At 35.5% G+C, this 20,441-nt stretch overlaps 1 protein-coding gene across 13 annotated transcripts in view; it reads left to right on the forward strand.

Moving 5' to 3' along the window:
• VPS13B (vacuolar protein sorting 13 homolog B) overlaps positions 1-20,441 on the forward strand; it is a 916,907-nt gene that overhangs the window by 676,230 nt on the left and 220,236 nt on the right. For all 13 annotated transcript variants that reach the window (XM_064267936.1, XM_064267938.1, XM_064267934.1 and 10 more), the window contains one exon: positions 4,345-5,035. In XM_064267936.1, coding sequence (XP_064124006.1) covers positions 4,345-5,035 — 691 coding nt within the window. The remainder of the gene's footprint in view (positions 1-4,344; positions 5,036-20,441) is intronic.

A 20,441-nucleotide genomic window follows, 5' to 3' on the forward strand; every position in this document is an offset into this window, starting at 1 on the left:
TTCTGATTGTTACAAAAATGTGCTATTTATGTAAAGTTTCCAGTGTAAACTATCATTGTGTTAAAGGCATACAACAGCCTCTCCCAACAGCACCGGTCCACCCCATCCCAAAGCAAGATAGAAGTATTTGCAAATGTTTAGACAATAAGACACATAATGTTTTCAAGTTATAAAAGTTCTCCTTTGTAATTCCAGTGTGTGAAACCATTATAATACTGTAACCAATTTTTTTTTTTCACTCTATTTGATTTCGTAAGAAAGACAAGATGTTTACTTCTTTGAAAACAGAACTGCATTTTAGCGAGGGGGATAAAATTAGGATTAATGTCACAGCAATATACAGATGTGATTGTCACTTTGATTTTGTGGTTTCACAGTTGACTTTTTCATAATTTCTATGATGTGAAAAATGACCTCATGATTGACAAAAGATATTTTGATCAAAGTTAAAATATGACTGTTACATGTTAGAAATATTACTCCGGAGTTGCTGTTATATAACCATAACTATGATTTAAAAAAAACAAACAAACCCAGTGCCGTCAAGTTGATTCCAACTCATAGCGACCCTATAGGACAGAGTAGAACTGCCCCATAGAGCTTCCAAGGAGCGCCTGGCGGATTTGAACTGCTGACCCTTTGGTTAGCAGCTGTAGCACTTAACCACTATGCCACCGGGGTTTCCAATAAGAAGGTGGAAAATGTGTGGATATGCTTAAGTTTGGTGTACAATTAAGTTTTCCTTAAAAAGACAAAGAAATTAAAGGAAATAATGTTATGGAGTAGATGCTGAATTGCCTTGTCAGCCATTAAAAGAAAAATTATTTGTTTTGGTCCTTGTTAATTCTCAAAAGGTTGATTTTCACAGATTCTTCTTTAAAAAATATCCGTTTGTAATATTTTTATTAATGAGGCTGACTTTTGGATGTGCTCATAAAATGTTGATAGAATTGAACAAGACGTTTCAATCAAGCTTACCTTCCCCCATTCCAAAATGCTACGTAAGAACATCTAATTAGTTTCATTTGAAATTATTTTAATACATTCTTTGGTATTGTCCCCTTCCACAGTGTGGTTTTAACTACTACTCCTGAAATACTGTGACTCTTAGTCTCTTATCAGACTCCAGGGTAAGCTAATAAACTTACCTATCCCCATGCATTAAAAGGAGGAATTAGTTGCAGTTCCCTAGCTACTAGTACAGCTTTCAGCACCTTTTCCAGGGTGGCTAATATCTGTACCATATATAGCTGTGAAAGAATGGGAAAATGTGCTGAAATGATGTAAGAAGTAAACTATCAACTTGACATGTTTTCCTAGCTATTGAAAACCTTCTCATATTGAAACCTATTGATAGTGAAACTGTAGAATTCCTCTGATTTAAGTACCATCTGGTTGTGCTCAAACCTTTAAAGCTGTTATCTCTGCATAAAATTTCATAGTCCTGTGCTTTTTTCTTCACCAAACTATCCATTTTTAAGCCACAAATATTTTTCCAGCTCTTTCAGATTTTATCTAAAAGTATATTTTAACAGTATTTAAATAGTTCTTAAACAATAACAATTTATCTTGATAGATGGCATGCTGTGTTTTTTTTTTTTTTCATTTTAATTAGCCATTGTGGAACTAAATTCCCTTTTGTTTTAGTCCTTTGAATATTGTTTAATTATAGTTATCATGCCAGATATCTTAAAGGTTATTTTACCAATACAGTTTCATTTAACATAAGCCATATGGAATCAATAGCCCAGTTCCTAAAGTGAATGCTTGGAAAATCTTACATTCATATGTTAAGAGTACACATCCTTTCCTCATTAGTTGGAAAGTACAGGGACTTTGGCACAGGTTCTGTGTGGAAGCATTGTGCAGCTTTTATATGGACTTTTTTTTTGGCCTTTGATGACACTGTTTAGAATAGGAAGTATCTAATAAGTAAAGCATTTTGTCTCAAGTGCTGCCAGTGTGTTTAATATATGCCTGGAGGTCTGAAACATTATCTTCTTCACTACAGTAATATGCATTTAATTCTCTGAAAGCAGAAGGTCGAACTTTTAAAAGGGACGCAAAGTACATTTTCAAACAGAATAATTCAAAACATATGGAATAGGGGACCAGAGTAATGTACAGTTGGTTTTTATGGTTTAATGATGATCATGTTAATGCACACCAGTAGCTAATTAAAGAAAACTTTTATTGTTCATTTTAAATGAGTTAGGTAAAGAGTGGGAGAGCTGATGTAACAGCACCGTCCAGAGATGCATGCTTCTGCTGCATTCACAGAAAGCTGATATTGACATTTTTGACAACTTAAATTGTTAGTCTCCTTGGACAGTAATAAAGCAAAAGTTATTTTCAGAGTTATTACATTGTGAACTTTTTTTTTTCCCACAAAGGAGTGGTAAATTGATGCCCAGGTTTACGGCCTAGCACACATAAGTAACTGTAAAATTTTTTCAGTGGCAGGCCAGATACTCTTGACTGCGTAGATGAATCTGCAGCAGATTGGTGACAGACCAGTGAGTTTTTAAATATGTCTCAAAAATCATCAGCTTATTTATTTCGGTTCTATAAATAGTTTGGAAAAGTAGAAAAATGGAGGTAATCTTGACTTTTAACCCAGTTTTAAGAATTAAGTTTTCTAGTACTGGGAAAGTTGTACTTTTTTGTTCAATGGGAGTCAGAGTCTTTCATCTCTGGGTCATTGGTTCAAATTCCATTTGGCTTTTTAGTAACTAGAATTAGTTACCATCTGACTTCTGTTCAGTAACTCTTGTGACCCGAGCTGATAGCTGCCCCTGTCCCTGCTGGTTATTTATATCTCAAGATCACACCACTTGACATTCAAGAGAGTCTAATGTGGCAATCTCAACACATCATAAGGCTGGACATGAAATTTCTTTATCTTTCTCTACAGGTGGTTTGTTTTTCCATGTTAACACATACAGGGAACACTTAATTCACTTTAAAGAAGGAGAGACTAGATTTTTTAAATATAAATCTGTAAATCAGAAGAATATATAGTACTCTCTGCATAGAAAGTATAGTGTCATGTAGTTAATTGTGGTTGCCTTTCCCGACTGAGAGAGTAAAAATACTATATAAAGCTTGAGCTCTTGCTTTGAGTTTGCCATGGAACTCAAAGGATTTTTTTTTTTTTTTTAGTTTTTCTGCATACAAATATTTAGCTTGTAATACCTCAAGATGTGGGCAGTGAATCCTACACTGCTTAAGTACCTGACTTTATTACTTTTTCACATGTTTATTTGAGAATTCCAAGTTGGTAATGGATTTGGAGGTATATTTGAAATTTTTGTTGATAAAAATTTCCTTAATTATGTTTATTTTACTAAATGCTTTGTTAAATTTGTGCATTCATTTATTCAGTCAGCATGTAGTTATTAAGCTTTATCATGTGACAAGCAGTATAAAAAGTATTCTGGAAATACTAACATGGTATTCCCCATAGCCAGCTAGCTGTCTGACCTTGGATTTATTGATTAATCTCTTTAAGCCTCAGTTTCCTTAGCTGTAAAATCAGGGTAACAGTACCCCCCTCACAGGGTTGGAATACCTAAGAAATAGAAACAACAAATCAAACCGAAGGTCTTGGAGTTGTGCTGCCTGGGTGATCGTAACTTACTGCCACCAAGATTTTCTTTGTTCCCTACACATAGACTCTCATTGGATGGGAAGTTTTGAGAACAAGTGACGTTTAGTGCATAAAGGAAAAATCCACCTTCAAGGACTTTGATTACTTACATTTTACTTGATCACTTACAATTACCTCGTTTCAAGCATCTTTTTGAGTGGCATAGATTTAGTTTACTTTTCTTTGTCCATCATAATTTAGGACTGCTGAATTTTCCTTCTCTTTCATACTCTCCAAAAACCTATAAATCAGTTCCATAGTAACAAGAGTAACGACATAGTGTAAACTGCTCCTACCTAAAATATAATTTCAACTAATAGTAATCATGATTTGGAAAGATTTCATTGTACCACTTGGAATATCATGGTAAAGAATACTAATATAATTCTTTAAAGAGGCATATCTGTCTATAACTTTGTATTACTGCAAAGAAAGTCTGATATTAAAAAGTCTCCTATAATAGCAGAAGTGCATATTTTGATGCTTTTTTGTCAGGTATTTCCTTGCCGTTTTAAGGTGAAAAAAACTTTTTTTTTTTTTTGGAGTGGACACCTACTTTGTTTTTTGTGTTTAGTCTATTACAAGTTACCCAACAGATTTTTTTAATTCCCTTTTAACAACATGTTTGTATACCATTGTTTCTACAATAGAACTTGCAGTGTAACCAGTTTGAAATATTTTATTTTTCCTTATAGATCTCTAAACAAGAACAGAAAAAAATGGATACATTTGATGGAGGCGTGGCTGAAACCTCATCTCGGTACAGTGGTGCCCAGGATAGTGGAATTGGCAGCGACAGTGTGAAAATCAGAATTGTGCAAATAGAGCAGCACAGTGGTACCAGTCAACATCGCATTGCCCGTCCCTCACGCCAGTCATCAATAGTAAAAAATCTAAATTTTATTCCTTTTGACATATTTATTACTGCCAGTAGAATCTCACTGATGACCTATTCTTGTACAGCCTTACCCAAATCTAAGTCACAAGAACAGAAGGATAATGAAAAAACAGGCAAGAGTTCATTAAATCTCCTGGCAGTTGATTCAGAAGATGTCTCTAAGCCCAGCCAGACGTGTATTTCCACAATGACAGCAGAAGATCTCTTAAGCAGTAGCATTTCTTTCCCATTAGGGAAAAAAATGGGAGTTCTCTCTCTTGAAAGTCTTCATGCATCAACAAGGTCATCTGCTAGACAAGCACTTGGTGTAACTATCGTTCGGCAGCCTGGACGGAGAGGAACCGGTGATTTACAACTTGAACCTTTCCTGTACCTTATTGTTTCCCAGCCTTCCTTACTGCTGAGTTGCCACCACAGAAAGCAGCGTGTGGAAGTATCCATTTTTGATGCTGTGCTTAAAGGGGTAGCCTCTGATTACAAATGTACAGGTAAGAGCTTTCAAACAACTACCGTGACATTAGTGTCTTCTTCCCAAAGTTTCAAGATCAATTAAGCAGAAAACAGTTGGCAGACCAGACAAGTCACCTTTCCTTTATGGAATATGCGAGGTTCATGTACCATGCTGAATCATGCTTAAGTAAATATATGTTTGAAATGTATTGAGATTTAGCCTTAAGTGTTCTTACTGTACCTCAGAAGATTATTTTATTTTTTTTCAGGAGCCCCTGAAGCAGGGACTCTATCTTGGCTATATAACTGCTTAACAATTTCCAATGATTTGGAAAGCTTAGCTTTTTTTTTTTCTTTTAATATTAATGGCCTATATATATGCTTTCCATGTTAATGCAGCTGTTCATGTTAAAAAAAAAAAAAAAAAACTCCTAGAAGATATTTTGGTATTGTTTTTGATCTTATCTTCCTATAACAACATAATATTAAATGTAATTGAGAAGGTTTATTAATAAAGTAAGATGATTTAAAGATTTTTATATACTTACAATGAATACATTTATTAGTGGTCTTAGCCAACTGGTTCTTCCTGCCCCATCCATACTTTCCTTATAACCAGCATCCTGTATTGCAATAATTATATGGAATTTCTGAAGCACGCTGCTTGTTGACACCAGGAAAGTGAGCAGAGGTTCAGATTTAGGACATACTGGCTCCTAAGTAACAAAGGCCAATGGAAGGGAAGGAGAAACAAGGTATGAAGGAGTCTCCTTTTCACTGAGTTAATTTAGAAATGGATAGTTGGCAGGAAAGGTTGGAAAGTGTAGCTGAGTCATCTAAGACTCAGAATTCAAAGAGGGCCCTGGGAAGCCCAGTTATAATTCAGGTATTTTCTTGATGGCAGGTAGTCCCACCTGTAGTAGATGGAAACCAGCAGGGAGGCATTTGGAGAAGTGGTCTAATCTGAAAGTCAGGCTTGTTCGCTCTTGGCATTAAGGAGAAGCATTTTACGTATCAGGAACATAGACGATAAGTGGCAGGTGTAGGGATCAGCGTTCAGGCCAAGGAAGGAGGATCAAAGGAGCCCTAGGCCCTTGCTGAGGTTTAGCGCAAGTCCTCTGCCTTAGAAGGGGATAACTGACCAGTTGCTAAGGAAGAATAACTTAGACTTACTTCCTAGACTGCCTGCTGGCCCTCCAGTGCTGAAGCTGGCCCATAGCGGCTCACGAGAGCCGGCTATTACCGTTTCAGGAACTTTTGGAAGGCAGTTATTAAGCCATTGGTAGCTCGAAATCAGTCATGGTGGGTATATTTGTACCTCAGAAATTAAAATTAATCTTTTTCGATATAAGGTAACTCAAGTGGTAGCCAGTCTGTAGCACTTTTCACTTACACGTCCATCTCAATGTTTGCTACATTTCAGCATTTCAGACATGCCTGAGGTTATTATGGAGTTACTGGGATTTCTTTTTTGATTGTAAAAAAAAAAATTGAAGCACAACTTGGCTTGCAATTTTTTGTTTTCTATGCAAGTCATAAACTGTTATTATTCTTGTTAGGTACCATTGAATCAGTTTCAACTGTATAGCAACTCTATATAAAACAGAACGAGACACCACCCAGTCCTGTGCCATCCTCACAATTGTTGCTATGTTTGAGCCTATTGTTGCAGCCACCGTATCAGTCCAACTCATTGAGGGTCTTCCTTTTTTTCAGTGACCCTCTACTATACAAACATGATGTCCTTCTCCAGGGACTGGTTTCTCCTGATAACATGTCCAAAGTTCATGAGAAGAAGTCTCACCATCCTGCCTTCTAAGGAGCATTCTGGCTGTACTTCTTCCAAGGCAGATTTGTTTGTTCTTGTGGTAGTCCGTGGTATATTCAGTATTCTTTGCCCACCCCATAATTCAAAGGCATCATTTCTTCTCTGGTCTTCCTTATTCACTGTCCAGCTTTTGCATGCACATGAGCGATTGAAAATACCATGGCTTGGGTCAGGTGCACCTTATTCCTCAAGGTTATGTCTTTGCCTTTTAACACTTTAAAAAGAGGTCTTCTGCAGCAGATTTTCCCAGTGCAATATATCATTTAATTTCTTGACTTCTGCTTCCCTGGGCATTGATTGTGGATCTAAATAAAATGAAATCCTTGACAACTTCAATATTTTTTCCATTTAATATGATGTTGCTTATTGGTCCAGCTGTGAGGATTTTTGTTTTCTTTATGTAGAGCTGTAATCCATACTGAAGGCTGTAGTCTTTGATCTTCATCAGTAAGTGCTTCAAGTCCTCTTCACTCTCAGCAAGCAAGGTTGTGTCATCTGCATATCATGGGTTGTTTAATGAGCCTTCCTCCAGCTCTGATGCTGTGTTCTTCATATAGTCCAGCTATATGAACCATTATTACATGTGTTCATGTTCCTTTGTATGGAACACAAAGTAAACAAAGGATTTTGTTTTATTCTTTAAAAAGACTTCTCATGTTAAAGGTTAATTTTCAAAATGTAAAATCATAATTCTAATATAAGTATAAAATGAACATGTCCCAGAGATTTAACTTAGCTTATTAATTAATGAGGGGACCAGTGAGAATGTTGTGAAAGAACCCATGCATAGGAGATCTTTAAGGCCCTGGCTATCTCAGACATTTTGATTCTGTGATTCATTGGAGCTCTAAAAATAGTCGGAGCCACTTGATTATTAACATCATTTAATATTAAAGCATGGCTCTGAGTGATTCTAGAAAGATTGAAATATTTTTGCCATTAAAGTATGAAGATTTGGTTTTATTTGACATATCCAAGAGACTGTAATGAAGAGCTGAAAGCAAATACAAAAATCCTCTGAGCATTGTTGGATAAGGGTATAATATCTCAAGGTGGCTACTTTAAATTAGTCAGCATGCCTTTAAAATCACTCTTACTCTTCTGTTTTGTATAATTAGTTTGGTTTATTCTTTTACAATGAAACTTTTATTCCTATTGTACTTTCATTTCCACATTCAGAGAGTCTTTGGAAATAGTTATATATTTATTCAGTTTGAATATCGGCTGTTTATCAGACTAGTACAAGATGCTGAGGAACCAGTATAAATAAGACCCAGTTTCTGCTTTCAGATACTTCTCTTCATTTAATAATCATACTTATGACTAAAGATGAAAGTTTAGAACAATGTAAAGGTGATTGACATGTAGGGCTGTGAAATACTTCAATAAATTAAGTAAGAAACTGTAATTTTTAAATCCAGAGAAGCAGTTTAAAAAAGCTAGTATCAGTTATAGGGATAGTTTAAGGACAACTGCTTGGATACAGAGGAGAGAAATAGGACTATTGTGATGGTTAAGATTGTGTGTCAACTTGGTGGGCCATGATTCTCAGTGTTTATATGTGATCAGTCCCAGATTCACTCCCATGAATCTGCTGTGAGTAGCCAGTCGGTTGAAGGGGAGTTTCCTTGGGAGTGTGGCCTATATCCGAATGTAAGCAGATGTTCTGGCTTTTTACTGGCTCTGGATCCTGCTACTGCCTCCTGTTGTCTGACCTCCAGTTCTTGGGACTTGAACTATCAGTTTATTTGCCCATCTTGAGATTCCTCAATCATCATAGCCTGTGAGCGGAAGTTGGGGTTGCCAACCCCTGCAGCTACGTGAATCAGGAGAAACCTTGCTGTCTTACCTGCCAGTCTTGGAATCCATCAATCTTCACAGCCTGTGAGCAGGAGCCCTGCTTCCTGACCTGGCAATGTTGGGTTCGCCAGCCCCTGTGGCTGCATGAATCCAGAGAAGCCTCCATCCTGATCCACAGACTTGGAACATTCCAGCCTCTACAATCACATGAGCCGTTTCCTTGATATAAATCTCTCTATATGTATATTTATATGGTTTACTGGTTTTTGCTTCTCTAGAGAACCCAGCCTAAGACAACTATCCTTTAAATTATTATTATTTGTTATTAGTATCAGCTCTAGCTGTAATTAAAAATAGTTTTTAGTATTCTGTTTTAATTTATCTATTTTTTTTATTGGCCTTTTGGCTGTATTTTTCAGTAATACCTCTTTTAATGGTTGCTCTGTGGTTTCCAGTATACGTGCCTATACTTTCACAGTCTACTTATAGGTAATATGTCATCACATCAAAGAAAATACAAAAGCCTTAAAACCATATGGGCATCTTTACTTTCCCCCATTTATAATTGTCATGTATATTACATCTGCATACACTGAAAAAGGAGCCCTGATGGTACAGTGGTTAAGCTCTTGGCTGCTAACTAAAAGGTCAGCAGTTTGAATCCACCCAGTGGCTCCACTGGAGAAGGACCTGGCGATCTGCCAAGAAAACTCTCTGGGTTAGTTCTACTCTGTCCCATGGGATTGCTGTGAGTAGAAATCGACTTGATGACACCCAGCAATAACAACAATACATTGAAAACCCTACTAGAAAAGATTTTAATCTTTATTTTTCATAAGCTTATATATTTTAAAGAACTGAAGAGGGAAAAACTAATCTTTTATATTTGCTCAGTTATTTATCATGTCCAGTGTTCTTCCTTCATTCCTCCATTTCCGAGTTTTCCAATGGTGTCATTTTCCATCAACCTTAAGAGCTTCCTTTACCATTTCTAAAGAGGAGATCTGCTGGCAATGAATTCTCTTCGTTTTCCTTCATCTAAGAATGTCTTTTTTTTTTTTTTTTTCTGAAAGATATTTTTTGCTGGATATAGAATTCTGGGTTAACATTTCTATCCGCACTTTAAAGATATTGTTCTGATGTCTTCTGTCCTCTGTGGTTTCTGATGAGAAATCCATGGTCATTCCAATTACTGTTTCCCTGTATATAATGTATTGTTTTTCTCTAGCTGCTGTTAAGATTTTTTTCCTTTGTCTTTGGTTTTCTGTAGGCTAATTATGATGTGTCTGAGCATGGTTTCTTTGAATTTATCCCATTTGAGGTTCTTTGAAATTCTTGACTGTGTAAATTTATGTTTATTTGTTTTTACTACACTTAGAGGTTTTTATTTTTTGGGCCTTTTTTTTCCCTGTACCAATCTCTTACCCCTCTCCTTCTAGGCTTCCAACATTAAGTGTTTTAGATGTTGTCCCACAGATCCATGAGCTCTGTTTATTATTTTTTAATGTTTTTCTCTCTCTATTGTTCAGATTGGATAATTTCTATTGAACTTTTCAATTCTAAAATTTCTGTTTTGTTCTTTTTTGTAGTTTCTGTTTCTCTGCTGAGAACCTCTATACTTGTATTCATTTCAAGTGTGTTTACATTGTGAAGTGTAGTTATATCAGCTGCTTAAAGTCTTAAATGCCTATGTTACTGCTGCTGTACCACACTTGTGCCTGCACATCCATGTATATGCACACATAGGTGCACACACACACACACACACAGGTGCCCTCGGGACAAAGCCAGGAGAGAAAAAAATAGAAAAAAACGAGAATTTCCCACACTCTTGGAACCACAGGGGCCTCATTGCCCAGACAAGTTTCTGTTGAAGTTTTGGTTGTCCTTGCCATTACTGTGCACCATGACTAGGCTCACCCTCAAGTCAAAGGGAAAGACAGAAAACAACTCCCCCGCCCCCCGCCCCAAAACAAAACTGGAAACTCACCACTATATGGGATATATCTACAAGTTTTACTGCCCTCCCCAGTCCACATTGTTCTTGTTATACTTTTCAGAATCCTCAATAGTTGCTTTTTGTGTTTTGTTTTTCAAATGTTGTTAATTGTAATTAGCATGGGAGTTAGGCTTCAGTGAGCTTATTCCAACTTGGCTGAAACCAGGAATCCTGTAATTTAAAAAAATATTCTAGTTTCTTCAATGGGACCTGGTCTGCTGAACGACTTAATACAGTGTTTCCTCTAAAAGTGAGCACAGATCAGTTAAATATATTATAATGAATCGCTACTGTTCCGAGACTTGTCAACATTAACTTGCTTCTGCCATGTCACCACTAAGCAAAGAACATGCCCATACACTCAAAAAGTGGCAGTGGTGTTCTTTCGTTGTGTTCTTTAGGGCTTTCCCTTCGTATAAGATCAACTTAAAATAGGAAATGCTGTGAAAATTATTGCATTTGTCAACCTTTCCCTCCCAGCACATGTGACTTTATGTGTGTGTGTATAATTTTAAATATATATGTATATTACATGAACCAAACCTGTTGCCATCGAGCCGATTCCAACTCATAGTGACCCTATAGGACAGAGTAGAACTGCCCCATAGACTTTTCAAGGAGCAGCTGGTAGATTGAACTCTTGACCTTTAGTTAGCAACCAAACTCTTAACCACTGCACCACCAGGGCTGTATATTACATATATATATACATATATATAGCATATGCACACACATATCTGTAGCATACACACACACACACACACACGTGTGTGTGTGTATCCCAGAAGAGATGATAAATGGAATCCATATCTATACCTACATCTATTTTTAGAAATCTGGAATGAAATACAAATGATATGAATTGCTTATAATTTTAAAAGTATGATTAATAAAGTATAATCCCCAATCTGCATAATTTAGTGATCCTAAACTGTGCCAATTATGTCTAAGTATGTATGTATTTTTTTTTTTTTATGTATGTATAGCTCTGTTTTACTCCCCATAGTTTAAAAACAGGCAGGTTATTTAAATACTAAATTATCAACTTGATCTTCTTTTATGAACATTAATATTATTAATCTACTTCAAATGATTTCCCATCTAGTCCAAGTGGATAATGCATCAGTGAGTTAACAGGTTTCTTTTTAAAATATTAAAATAATGTGACAATGGACTTTTCCATGCCTTTCCTACCTGGAGCAACCTCTACCAGAAATGAGGTCTTCTGCCAACACCTTTATATGTAGCAGCAGCATTATTGGCAATTCTCATTTAAATAAAGATGTATGTAGTTGTTTTTAACAATCGTATTAGTTGTGTTTATAAATATTTTAAAATTGGTATTTGTTTTGTTTGAGGTAATGGAGTCCAGATTTGAAATTGCCTCATATCTTGACTATGCAGCTAAAGGCAGCCTCAGAAAGTCATTTTTCTTCTTGTTTATTTGGGCTTTTTGTTTGTTTTTGAAGAAATGACTATACCATCTGGTCAGTTGTGAAGGAGTTGAGCCGTTCTGAGAGAATTTAACTAACCCCCACACTACTTCAGTACACACTTAGTCCAGTATTTTTATTACTCACTAATGTAGGTAGGTGGGTGGGCAATGTATCCTAGGAACTAACAAAGAAGCTAATTTGAAAACAATTGTTTCTGCCATCTTACAACTTCTCTACCTTATTATTATTTTTGTAGTATCAGTGCTACTAAAATGAAGACATTAAAGCAGATCAGAATTTATACCAGGGGAAAAAAAATCACACATTTTGTGTAGAACAGAAACTTCCAAGATAAGATGTCTCTAGTATGGAATACTTTCTGCATTTTAAAGGTTTATATATGTTACAGATATGACTTAAGACCTGATTAAGAGACAAACATAAAATACAAGAGTTCAAGCTCTAGAGTCAGTCAGTCTTAAGTTCTAATTCCAGACCTGTTTCTTACAGCCGAGTGATCTTGGGCAAGTTACTTAACCTTTCTAAGCCTCAGCTTCCATATCTATAATTTAGGCATAATACTGGTTGTGACTCGTAGACTGCCGTGAGGATTAAACAGTATATGAGAAGTTCTTAGTAGTGTGTGGCCCAGGCTCAATGAATAATATTGTATTGCTCTTTCTTGTTGCTTTTATCATTATTAGTAATATCTTTAAGTCAATTTAAAAACAGTGGATGCAATTGACAGAAAAAAAAAAAAACAACACATCATTTCAGTGCAATTATATAGCTATCATGCAGTTTGAAAAATTTCAGTTACAGTAATTGCCTTCATTCCCTTTTCATGAATAGGACTGCGGAAAATGTGCCAAAGACATCTGAGTAAACCAACAGTTGGAAAATCATAAACTGGCTTCTTACACCTCATAAATCATATCTTGATTTCATTTAGCTATTGTGACTTTAAGAAAAGGGTTGAATTACATGTCTCTTCACAGTTAAATGTTCGCCTAATATCCCTGGAAAGGCTTAGAATTAACCTGTGACTTTAATGTCATAATGATCACAACTTGAATGTTTATCTGAACATGTAGCTGCTGGGAACAATTCTTGATGGCCAATAATATGAAATGAAATTATTACTTTGATAGGAATCAGCAAATAAGTAGGTCTCTTAAATGAGATGCACTCTAATGTATCACACAGCGAGAATTATGGTGAGAAGGTTAAATAAAAATTGACTCAACCAGTAGGGGAAATTAATGTCGTATGGAGAAAGGTATTGGAATGGAAATCAGAAAGCTTGACTTTTAGTCTTGGCTGTAATGCCAAAGCTCTGTGACGAAAATAACTAAACTTCTCTGTGCTTTAGTTTCCTTATCTCCAAAATGAGTATAATAATATCTGGTTGTTGTCATTTAATGGTGTAATCTGAACTCAAATGAGATAGTACTTATGAAATACCTTGGAAATACGAAGGATTAGTCAACTGTAAGTTTGGACTTTGGTAGTTATTAGCAACTGAAGGGGAAGCTTAATAGACCTTCCTTGTTAGACATGAGAAAAAGATTAGCGTCCATGTCCTTTGTGACACTCACTTTAAGTAACATTGACTTAAAAAGAATGAAAAGATGGGGTGGGGGGATAGTTTACAAGTACTGGATTGGCTTTCAATGTTAGACACCCCAGACTTCGTTGCAAGCAGAGAAAAGGTTTAGAGTTGGGATTAAGTTGATCATCCTTGGATATATGACTACATATTTTTGTTTTGTTTTTCTGGGCTGTACCCTGTATTTACTTCCACAGAATTTTAATCGATGGCTGTCCTGTAAAATATCTGAATCCCACATTAGAGTTTAATATGAAAACAACCACATTGAAAAGAGAATAGCACAGGTTTACAGCCTCACTCTAGTCCTCTTTATAATAGATATTTAGCTTTGAAATAACAGATTCTTCTGGCATTATCAAACAAAAAAGTCACCATGTCGTCGATTCTGACTGATGGCAGTCCCATGTGTTTTCAGAGTAGAACTGCAATACATAAGGTTTTCCATGCCTGTGATCTTTCAGAAGTAGATTGCGAGGACTTTATTCAGAGATGCCTCTGAGTGGACTTCATCTGCCAATTCTCTGTTAGTAGCTGAGCACTTAACTATTTGCACTACCCAAGAAATCATCTTAGGGCATTAGGCATTTTAAATTCAGAGTTCTTTATTCATATTGTAAAATATAGCAGAAACTTTTGGTTCTAAGAGACAGAAAAGGCCACATAAACCAAAGACTCCACCAGCCTGAGACCGGAAGAACTAGATGGTACCCAGCTACCACCAATCACTGCCCTGACAGGAAACACAACAGAGAATCCCTGATGGAGCAGGAGAAACAGTGGGATGCAGGCATCCCATAAGAAATCTCAGAAAAAGACCAGGCTTAATGGTCTGACTGAGACAGGAGGCACCCTGACAGTCACGGTCCCTGGACCTTTTGATAGCCTAAGATTGAAACCATTCCTGAAGTCAACTCTACAGACAGGGATTGACCTGACTATAAGATAATCAACGATACTAGTGAGGAGTGAGCTTCTTGGCTTAAGTAAACACTTCAGATTATGTAAGCAACTCCTGTCTGGTGGTGAGATGAGAAGGAAGAGGGGGAAAAGAGCTGGTTGAATGGACATGGGAATACAGGGTGGAGAGAAGGAATGTGCTGTCTCATTAAGAGAACAGCAAGGTGTGTATAACTTTTTCTATGAGAGACTGACTTGATTTGTAAACTTTCACCTAAAGCACAATAAATAAATTAAAAAATAATAAATGAAAGAAAGACACCCCCCCCCCAAAAAAAACTTTTTGTTCTGTGATTGATAGCACTTAGAAATACCCAGTATAAAATAATTGTTGTTGTTGTTGCTGTTAGCTGCTGTCAGGTTGGTCCCCAAGTCATGGTGACCCACATACAACATAAGGAAATGCTACCCAATCCTGCACCATCCACATGATCAGTTGCAGTTCAAACTGTTGTGATCCATAGGGTTTTCATTGGCTGATTTTTCAGAAGTAGATCACCAGTCTTTTCTCCTTAGTCCCTCTTAGTCTAGAAGCTTTGCTGAAACCTATTCTGAATCACAGGAACACACAGACCTCCACTGACAGATGGGTGGTGGCTATACATGAGGTGCATTGGTCAGGAATCAAACCAGGGTCGCCTGCATGCAAGGTGAAAATTCTACTGTTGAACCACCAATGCCCCCATAAAAGTAATAAATAGATTCCATTAGATATTCAGTGCTAAGTCATTCTGAAAATGAGGACATTACCATCACTGAAATGTGTGGAAAAATATGTTCTCTTTAGGACCTTAGTAAAAACTCAGTTGTGAAAAAGAAATACCATGCCACGCAGTGGAACAAAGCAGAGAATAACGAAGCTTAGAAAATCTATAGCAGTCCACTGTTCTGTGTGAGCTTGGAAAACAGAATTTTTGATAAGTAGAAGATTGCAAAGAAAGTAATTGAATTGCAGTTCAAAATTTCATTTTGAGTTGGCTGCACTGGATAATGTTATATTTTATTTAATTCAACGGGTAAGGAAAAAATATACTGAACTCTATGAATGTTTACTAAGGGTTAAAAAAAAATAGTAGGCAGCACTACAAAAGACTTTTATAAGATCCAGTGGAAGCCCTCCTAAGCAGTTAAGATTTTTTGAAGAAGAAGAGCAAAGTAATATACAAGCACAAACAAGAATACAGTCTTGATCAAGCTTTATGAAAGCCATGTCCTTGATATGTTTGGGAACTGTGTTTCGGCTTTCTGAATCTTCACTTTGTGTGTTCCTTGTGAAATGACATGATGAAATATTTTCTTTTAGAGGCAAGTCAGCCCAGAAGAAGAACAAATATTATAACTTTGTCAGCACGAATGCCTTAGAAATGAGTTCTGCCTCACTTTGAGCAAGATTTATCACTATGAACACTTTGACATTAATTCTGATTCCTTTCCCATCCTATGATATCCCTCGCTTAGGGACAACAGTATAACTCTGTTCAATCTCATCAGGAGCTTATTCTTTTTGAGAGCTTCCTCTACTCAAAGAAATATGAGTTCATTATGTACGGAGAAGAAAATTAACAAAGTCTGAAGGAGCTTCCAATATGAAGCAGTCATCCCTATTTGTCAATCCATTGATGATATATCCATAGGCTCCTTTAATCCTTGTTTATCTGGTGCTTTTCCAGGTATAATGACCCTGAGCAATGTGTAATATGAATCCCATTTTCTAGACCTGATGGTGGAATTAAGGAAAAGTTCAGTTGAAGAAAGGAAGTCTAGAAGTCATGTCCCTCATCAAGCCTTTAGAGCAGAAGTGACTAAATGGTGACTTGTGAACTTGAGCTATTTCTCTGCAATTCTGATACACCTTTCTGCAGTTCTGCTGCTTCATCTAATCACAGTGACTGCAGGCATGTGCACAGTAGAGCTTTTAGCCGCAAATGGGAGGGGAGTCACAGCTCTGTCATAGCAGTCAATATTCATCAACCGTGCAACCTGTGTTTTCCTGGATGTTCCTAAACTCAGTAATTATGCTCTCTCAGCCCTATAAATACAGCTGTACTTTTTAAACCACGTGTCCTAATATTTCATTCAGAAATAGTTACTGAGAGTTTGGCTTCCTTGGATAGGTTTCCTTGTCTTTTACAATTTCCTGAATTCCTGATCCCTTTTCTGCTTCCTATCATTGCCAGTTTGTTTTAGCTCCTGTTAAGTCATCTCCCTATGTAATTGCCCCAGGCCAGACTCCTAGGCTGAGTACCCAATGGCCTGGCCCTCTCACCAAGAGAGAGAACCTGCACAAAACCCATCTCACCTACCTGGAAAACTTGCGTTCACATTATCAGAATTTGCTGTTTCTCCGGTTTATAACTTGATGAGAACATGACATCACATAGCCTTTAACGTGCTGTTTCCTTTTCCCTTTGTTTTAATATTTGTAAATGCGTGGTAAACAGTGCTATTTTGTTTTCAGCTCTGAAAAACTTCTAGGACCATGTATCAGAATATGCCTAGGATCATCATAAAGATATCTCCTCTCTAATAATTCATTCCAGAAGTTAAGACAGTCTTTAGAAAGCATTATTAAAAGAGCTTAACATTTTCAAAATCTTTACAAGACTGATGCTCTCTCTCGTATTCAGTGAAAGGATGTCATAATTTGTCCTTTAAAGAAACTCATAATTCCAAATGCAGTGTTCTTTATTATGGAATAAATTTGATAGTATTCTGTAGTTATACACTATCTAAATATTTGTGTTTTTCTTATAAATATAGAATAATTTTCTTTCATCACCTAATTTTTTTCTTCTTTAGAGATTACAAAAATAATATGTAATTACATGCTCCTTAGTGAAAACATCAAGTATCATCAAAGTATATTGAGGAAAACGAATCTCCCTCCAACTAAGGCTACTACTCTGCTCCTAACCGCTAGCAGTTTGATATGTATCACTCCAGTACTTCTTAAAAAAAAAAAAAAAAGTGTTTGCATGTATGTGTTTGTGTATGTATGTATATGGATAGGTTTTTTACATAAATTGAATTTACTAAACCTAATGTCCCTATTTCTTTGTTTTATTCCTGTAACAATAAATTTTGAAGCTTTTCTATATCAATATTCGATTCATTCCATTCTTTTCAGCAGCAGCATTGTATTCCATACAGTATTCATAGTATAGTTATAATTGTTTGTCATTTCTGTATAGATGGATATTTAGTTTTATTTTTCCATATTTTATTATTTTAATTATTTTAATAATGCCACGGCCAACTTCTTTGGACATTTTATCTTTGTATTCTTGTTTAAGTATCTCTTTAAGATAGAGTCCTACAGATGACCCTTCTGATTGCAGGAGAATGGCTATTTATTTATAATTTTGATAGATACTCATTTGCCAACCCCAGACAAAAATGCTGTATTTATACTCTTCTTCACAATGAATGGGAGGATCCGTTTCTCCTCCCTTTTTTATTTATGCTAATTCAGTGAATTTAAAATTGTTTTCTTGTTTCAATGTTTATTTCCCTGGTTAATAGTGAGGCTGAACAGATTATCCCTATTTTTCATAAAGCAGCAATCTCCAGAAAGATTTAACAGCTAAAGGTAAAAAATGAAACCATAGAACAATACATAATTGTCTAGGGATGAATCCATAAAATAAAAGTTAATAGATTTTCACCACATATATAAAGTAATATATATATATGCAGAAAACATCATACTATAGTTAAAAGGCAACTAATACACTGAGAGGAAACATTTGCTACCTATGACATGTAAAACATTAATTACCTGGGGTATATAAAGAGTTCCTACAAATCAGTAAGAAAAGGAGCCCAGTAGAAAAATGAGCAAATAAAAAATACTTTATGGAAGACGAAACCTAAATGGCCAATAAATGAAAAGATATTTAACATACCTTTTCTTTTTTTTTTTTTTTTTTACTATTAACAATGTAAAATGGCTGTCTTACTATGTCAATACATATAGATCTTCTTGATTCCTTTAAACATTTGTATGGCTTACCATTGTTTAAAAGAATCAATTTAAACATTAATCTGTAGAAATTCTGTTTTTGTTTTTGCTTCCTATGATAAGCAATTCTGCAGTGAAAGAATTGTATGTGTGAGTGTTTCTTTACACCCTTATCTGACTTTTTCTTTGGGATAAATTACTAGAAGTTTATTTACTGGGTCAAATGGTATATACACTTAAAATCTGTTGTGTGTTACCGAATTACCCTCCAGAAAGGACACCCAGTTTTGGCTGAAAGTGGATCTTCCTCACAAACCATCAACACAGGCATTATCTGTTTTTTTAGTCTTAGCTGATCTAATAAGTGAAAAATTCTGCCTTATTTTAAAAGATGTGTTTCTTCGATCTTTGCTAAGATTTATTATTCTTTAATGTTTGTATGCCATTTGTTTTACATTTATTAATGGTTCATATCGTTTACCAATTTTTCTATTGCTATCTGTATTGATTGAATGAAGTCTTAGTTAATAATATCCCCTTCCTGTCACTGTTGTGTATGTTGCAGTTTTTTTTTTCTTTTTATTATTTGACTTTTAACTCTACTCATCGTTCCCTTTGACAAATATGTTTTATATGGTCATATATGTCAGGCTTTTATGTTTTCTAGTTTAGGCATTTTATATTTTTGTTCATGTACTAATATATAGTATAATGGTTAATGTACTTACATTTCCTCAGCATACATTACCCTGCTACTAAGAATATTATTCTTAGCTCCCAGAAAAGTATAAAAAAATGAATTGTATTTTTTACAATGCCACAATGAAAATAGTTCTTCCAACCCCATACAAGTTTGAATATGCAATTCTATAACTTGTTTTTTTATCATCCTTTGTTTTACTTGCCAGTTTTTTTATAAATCATATTAATATTTCTACATCAATTTAATTCATCTCTGTTCATTATTTGTTTAGTTACTTGTATTACTTAATCTGCGCTTTCTCTGTTAGATCGTTGTTCTCTCTCTAGATTGTATTCTCTTTAAGATGAAGAATTATGCCTCTTCATACAGGTGTGGCGTAGTACTACTTACTCAATAGCTGCTGCTTGATGATGTCTACATAGATGAGACCCTAGAAATGGATGCTTTCAGGTCCTGATACATAGCTCCTACAAACTGATTATAGATCTTCCAGCAACAGATTTTGTCATCCTTTCCCTAGACTTGACCATTATATTTAAAGGAGAGAGTAGTATTTTGTTAATATGAAATGGATCTACAGTGCATGTATTCTCACTGCTTTAAATTGACTGATCATGTAAAAAGAGAAGAATGCAGCTTAGTGTTTGATCTTTACCACATAGATTTAACGTCACGATCAATTGCTTTCAGTATTTTCTTTGAAATCACATAAAGGTTCAAATGTGCCAAATTTCATAAGGATCATATGATAAGGTCAAGAAATACAAATTCCAAGGCAGAATTTATATGCCCGGTTCACATATGACAGTAATACTATATAACCATATGTTTGAATATAATACACTGTATGTAAATGCTATTCTTGAAAGCAATCCAATCAATAAAATCTAAAATAAGTAACACTTTAATAACACACTTCAAATCAACTGAAAATGGAATAGATGGCAACTATGCCAAGAACATTCCTACAAAATGGACATTCAGAGGCCATTAAAAAATAGAGAAAAACAATCTTGAAACTAAAGAAGAAGTGAATATTTAGAAGTTTTGAAGAGCCTACCCTATTGTATGGCAAGATACAGCAGTCGTTTTTATTTAAAGAACTATTTCAGTAAAAACCCTGAATTGCCAAGCTTTAAAAAGCTACT

Source organism: Loxodonta africana, chromosome 14 (assembly GCF_030014295.1).
Source record: "Loxodonta africana isolate mLoxAfr1 chromosome 14, mLoxAfr1.hap2, whole genome shotgun sequence".
Lineage (NCBI taxonomy): Eukaryota > Metazoa > Chordata > Mammalia > Proboscidea > Elephantidae > Loxodonta > Loxodonta africana.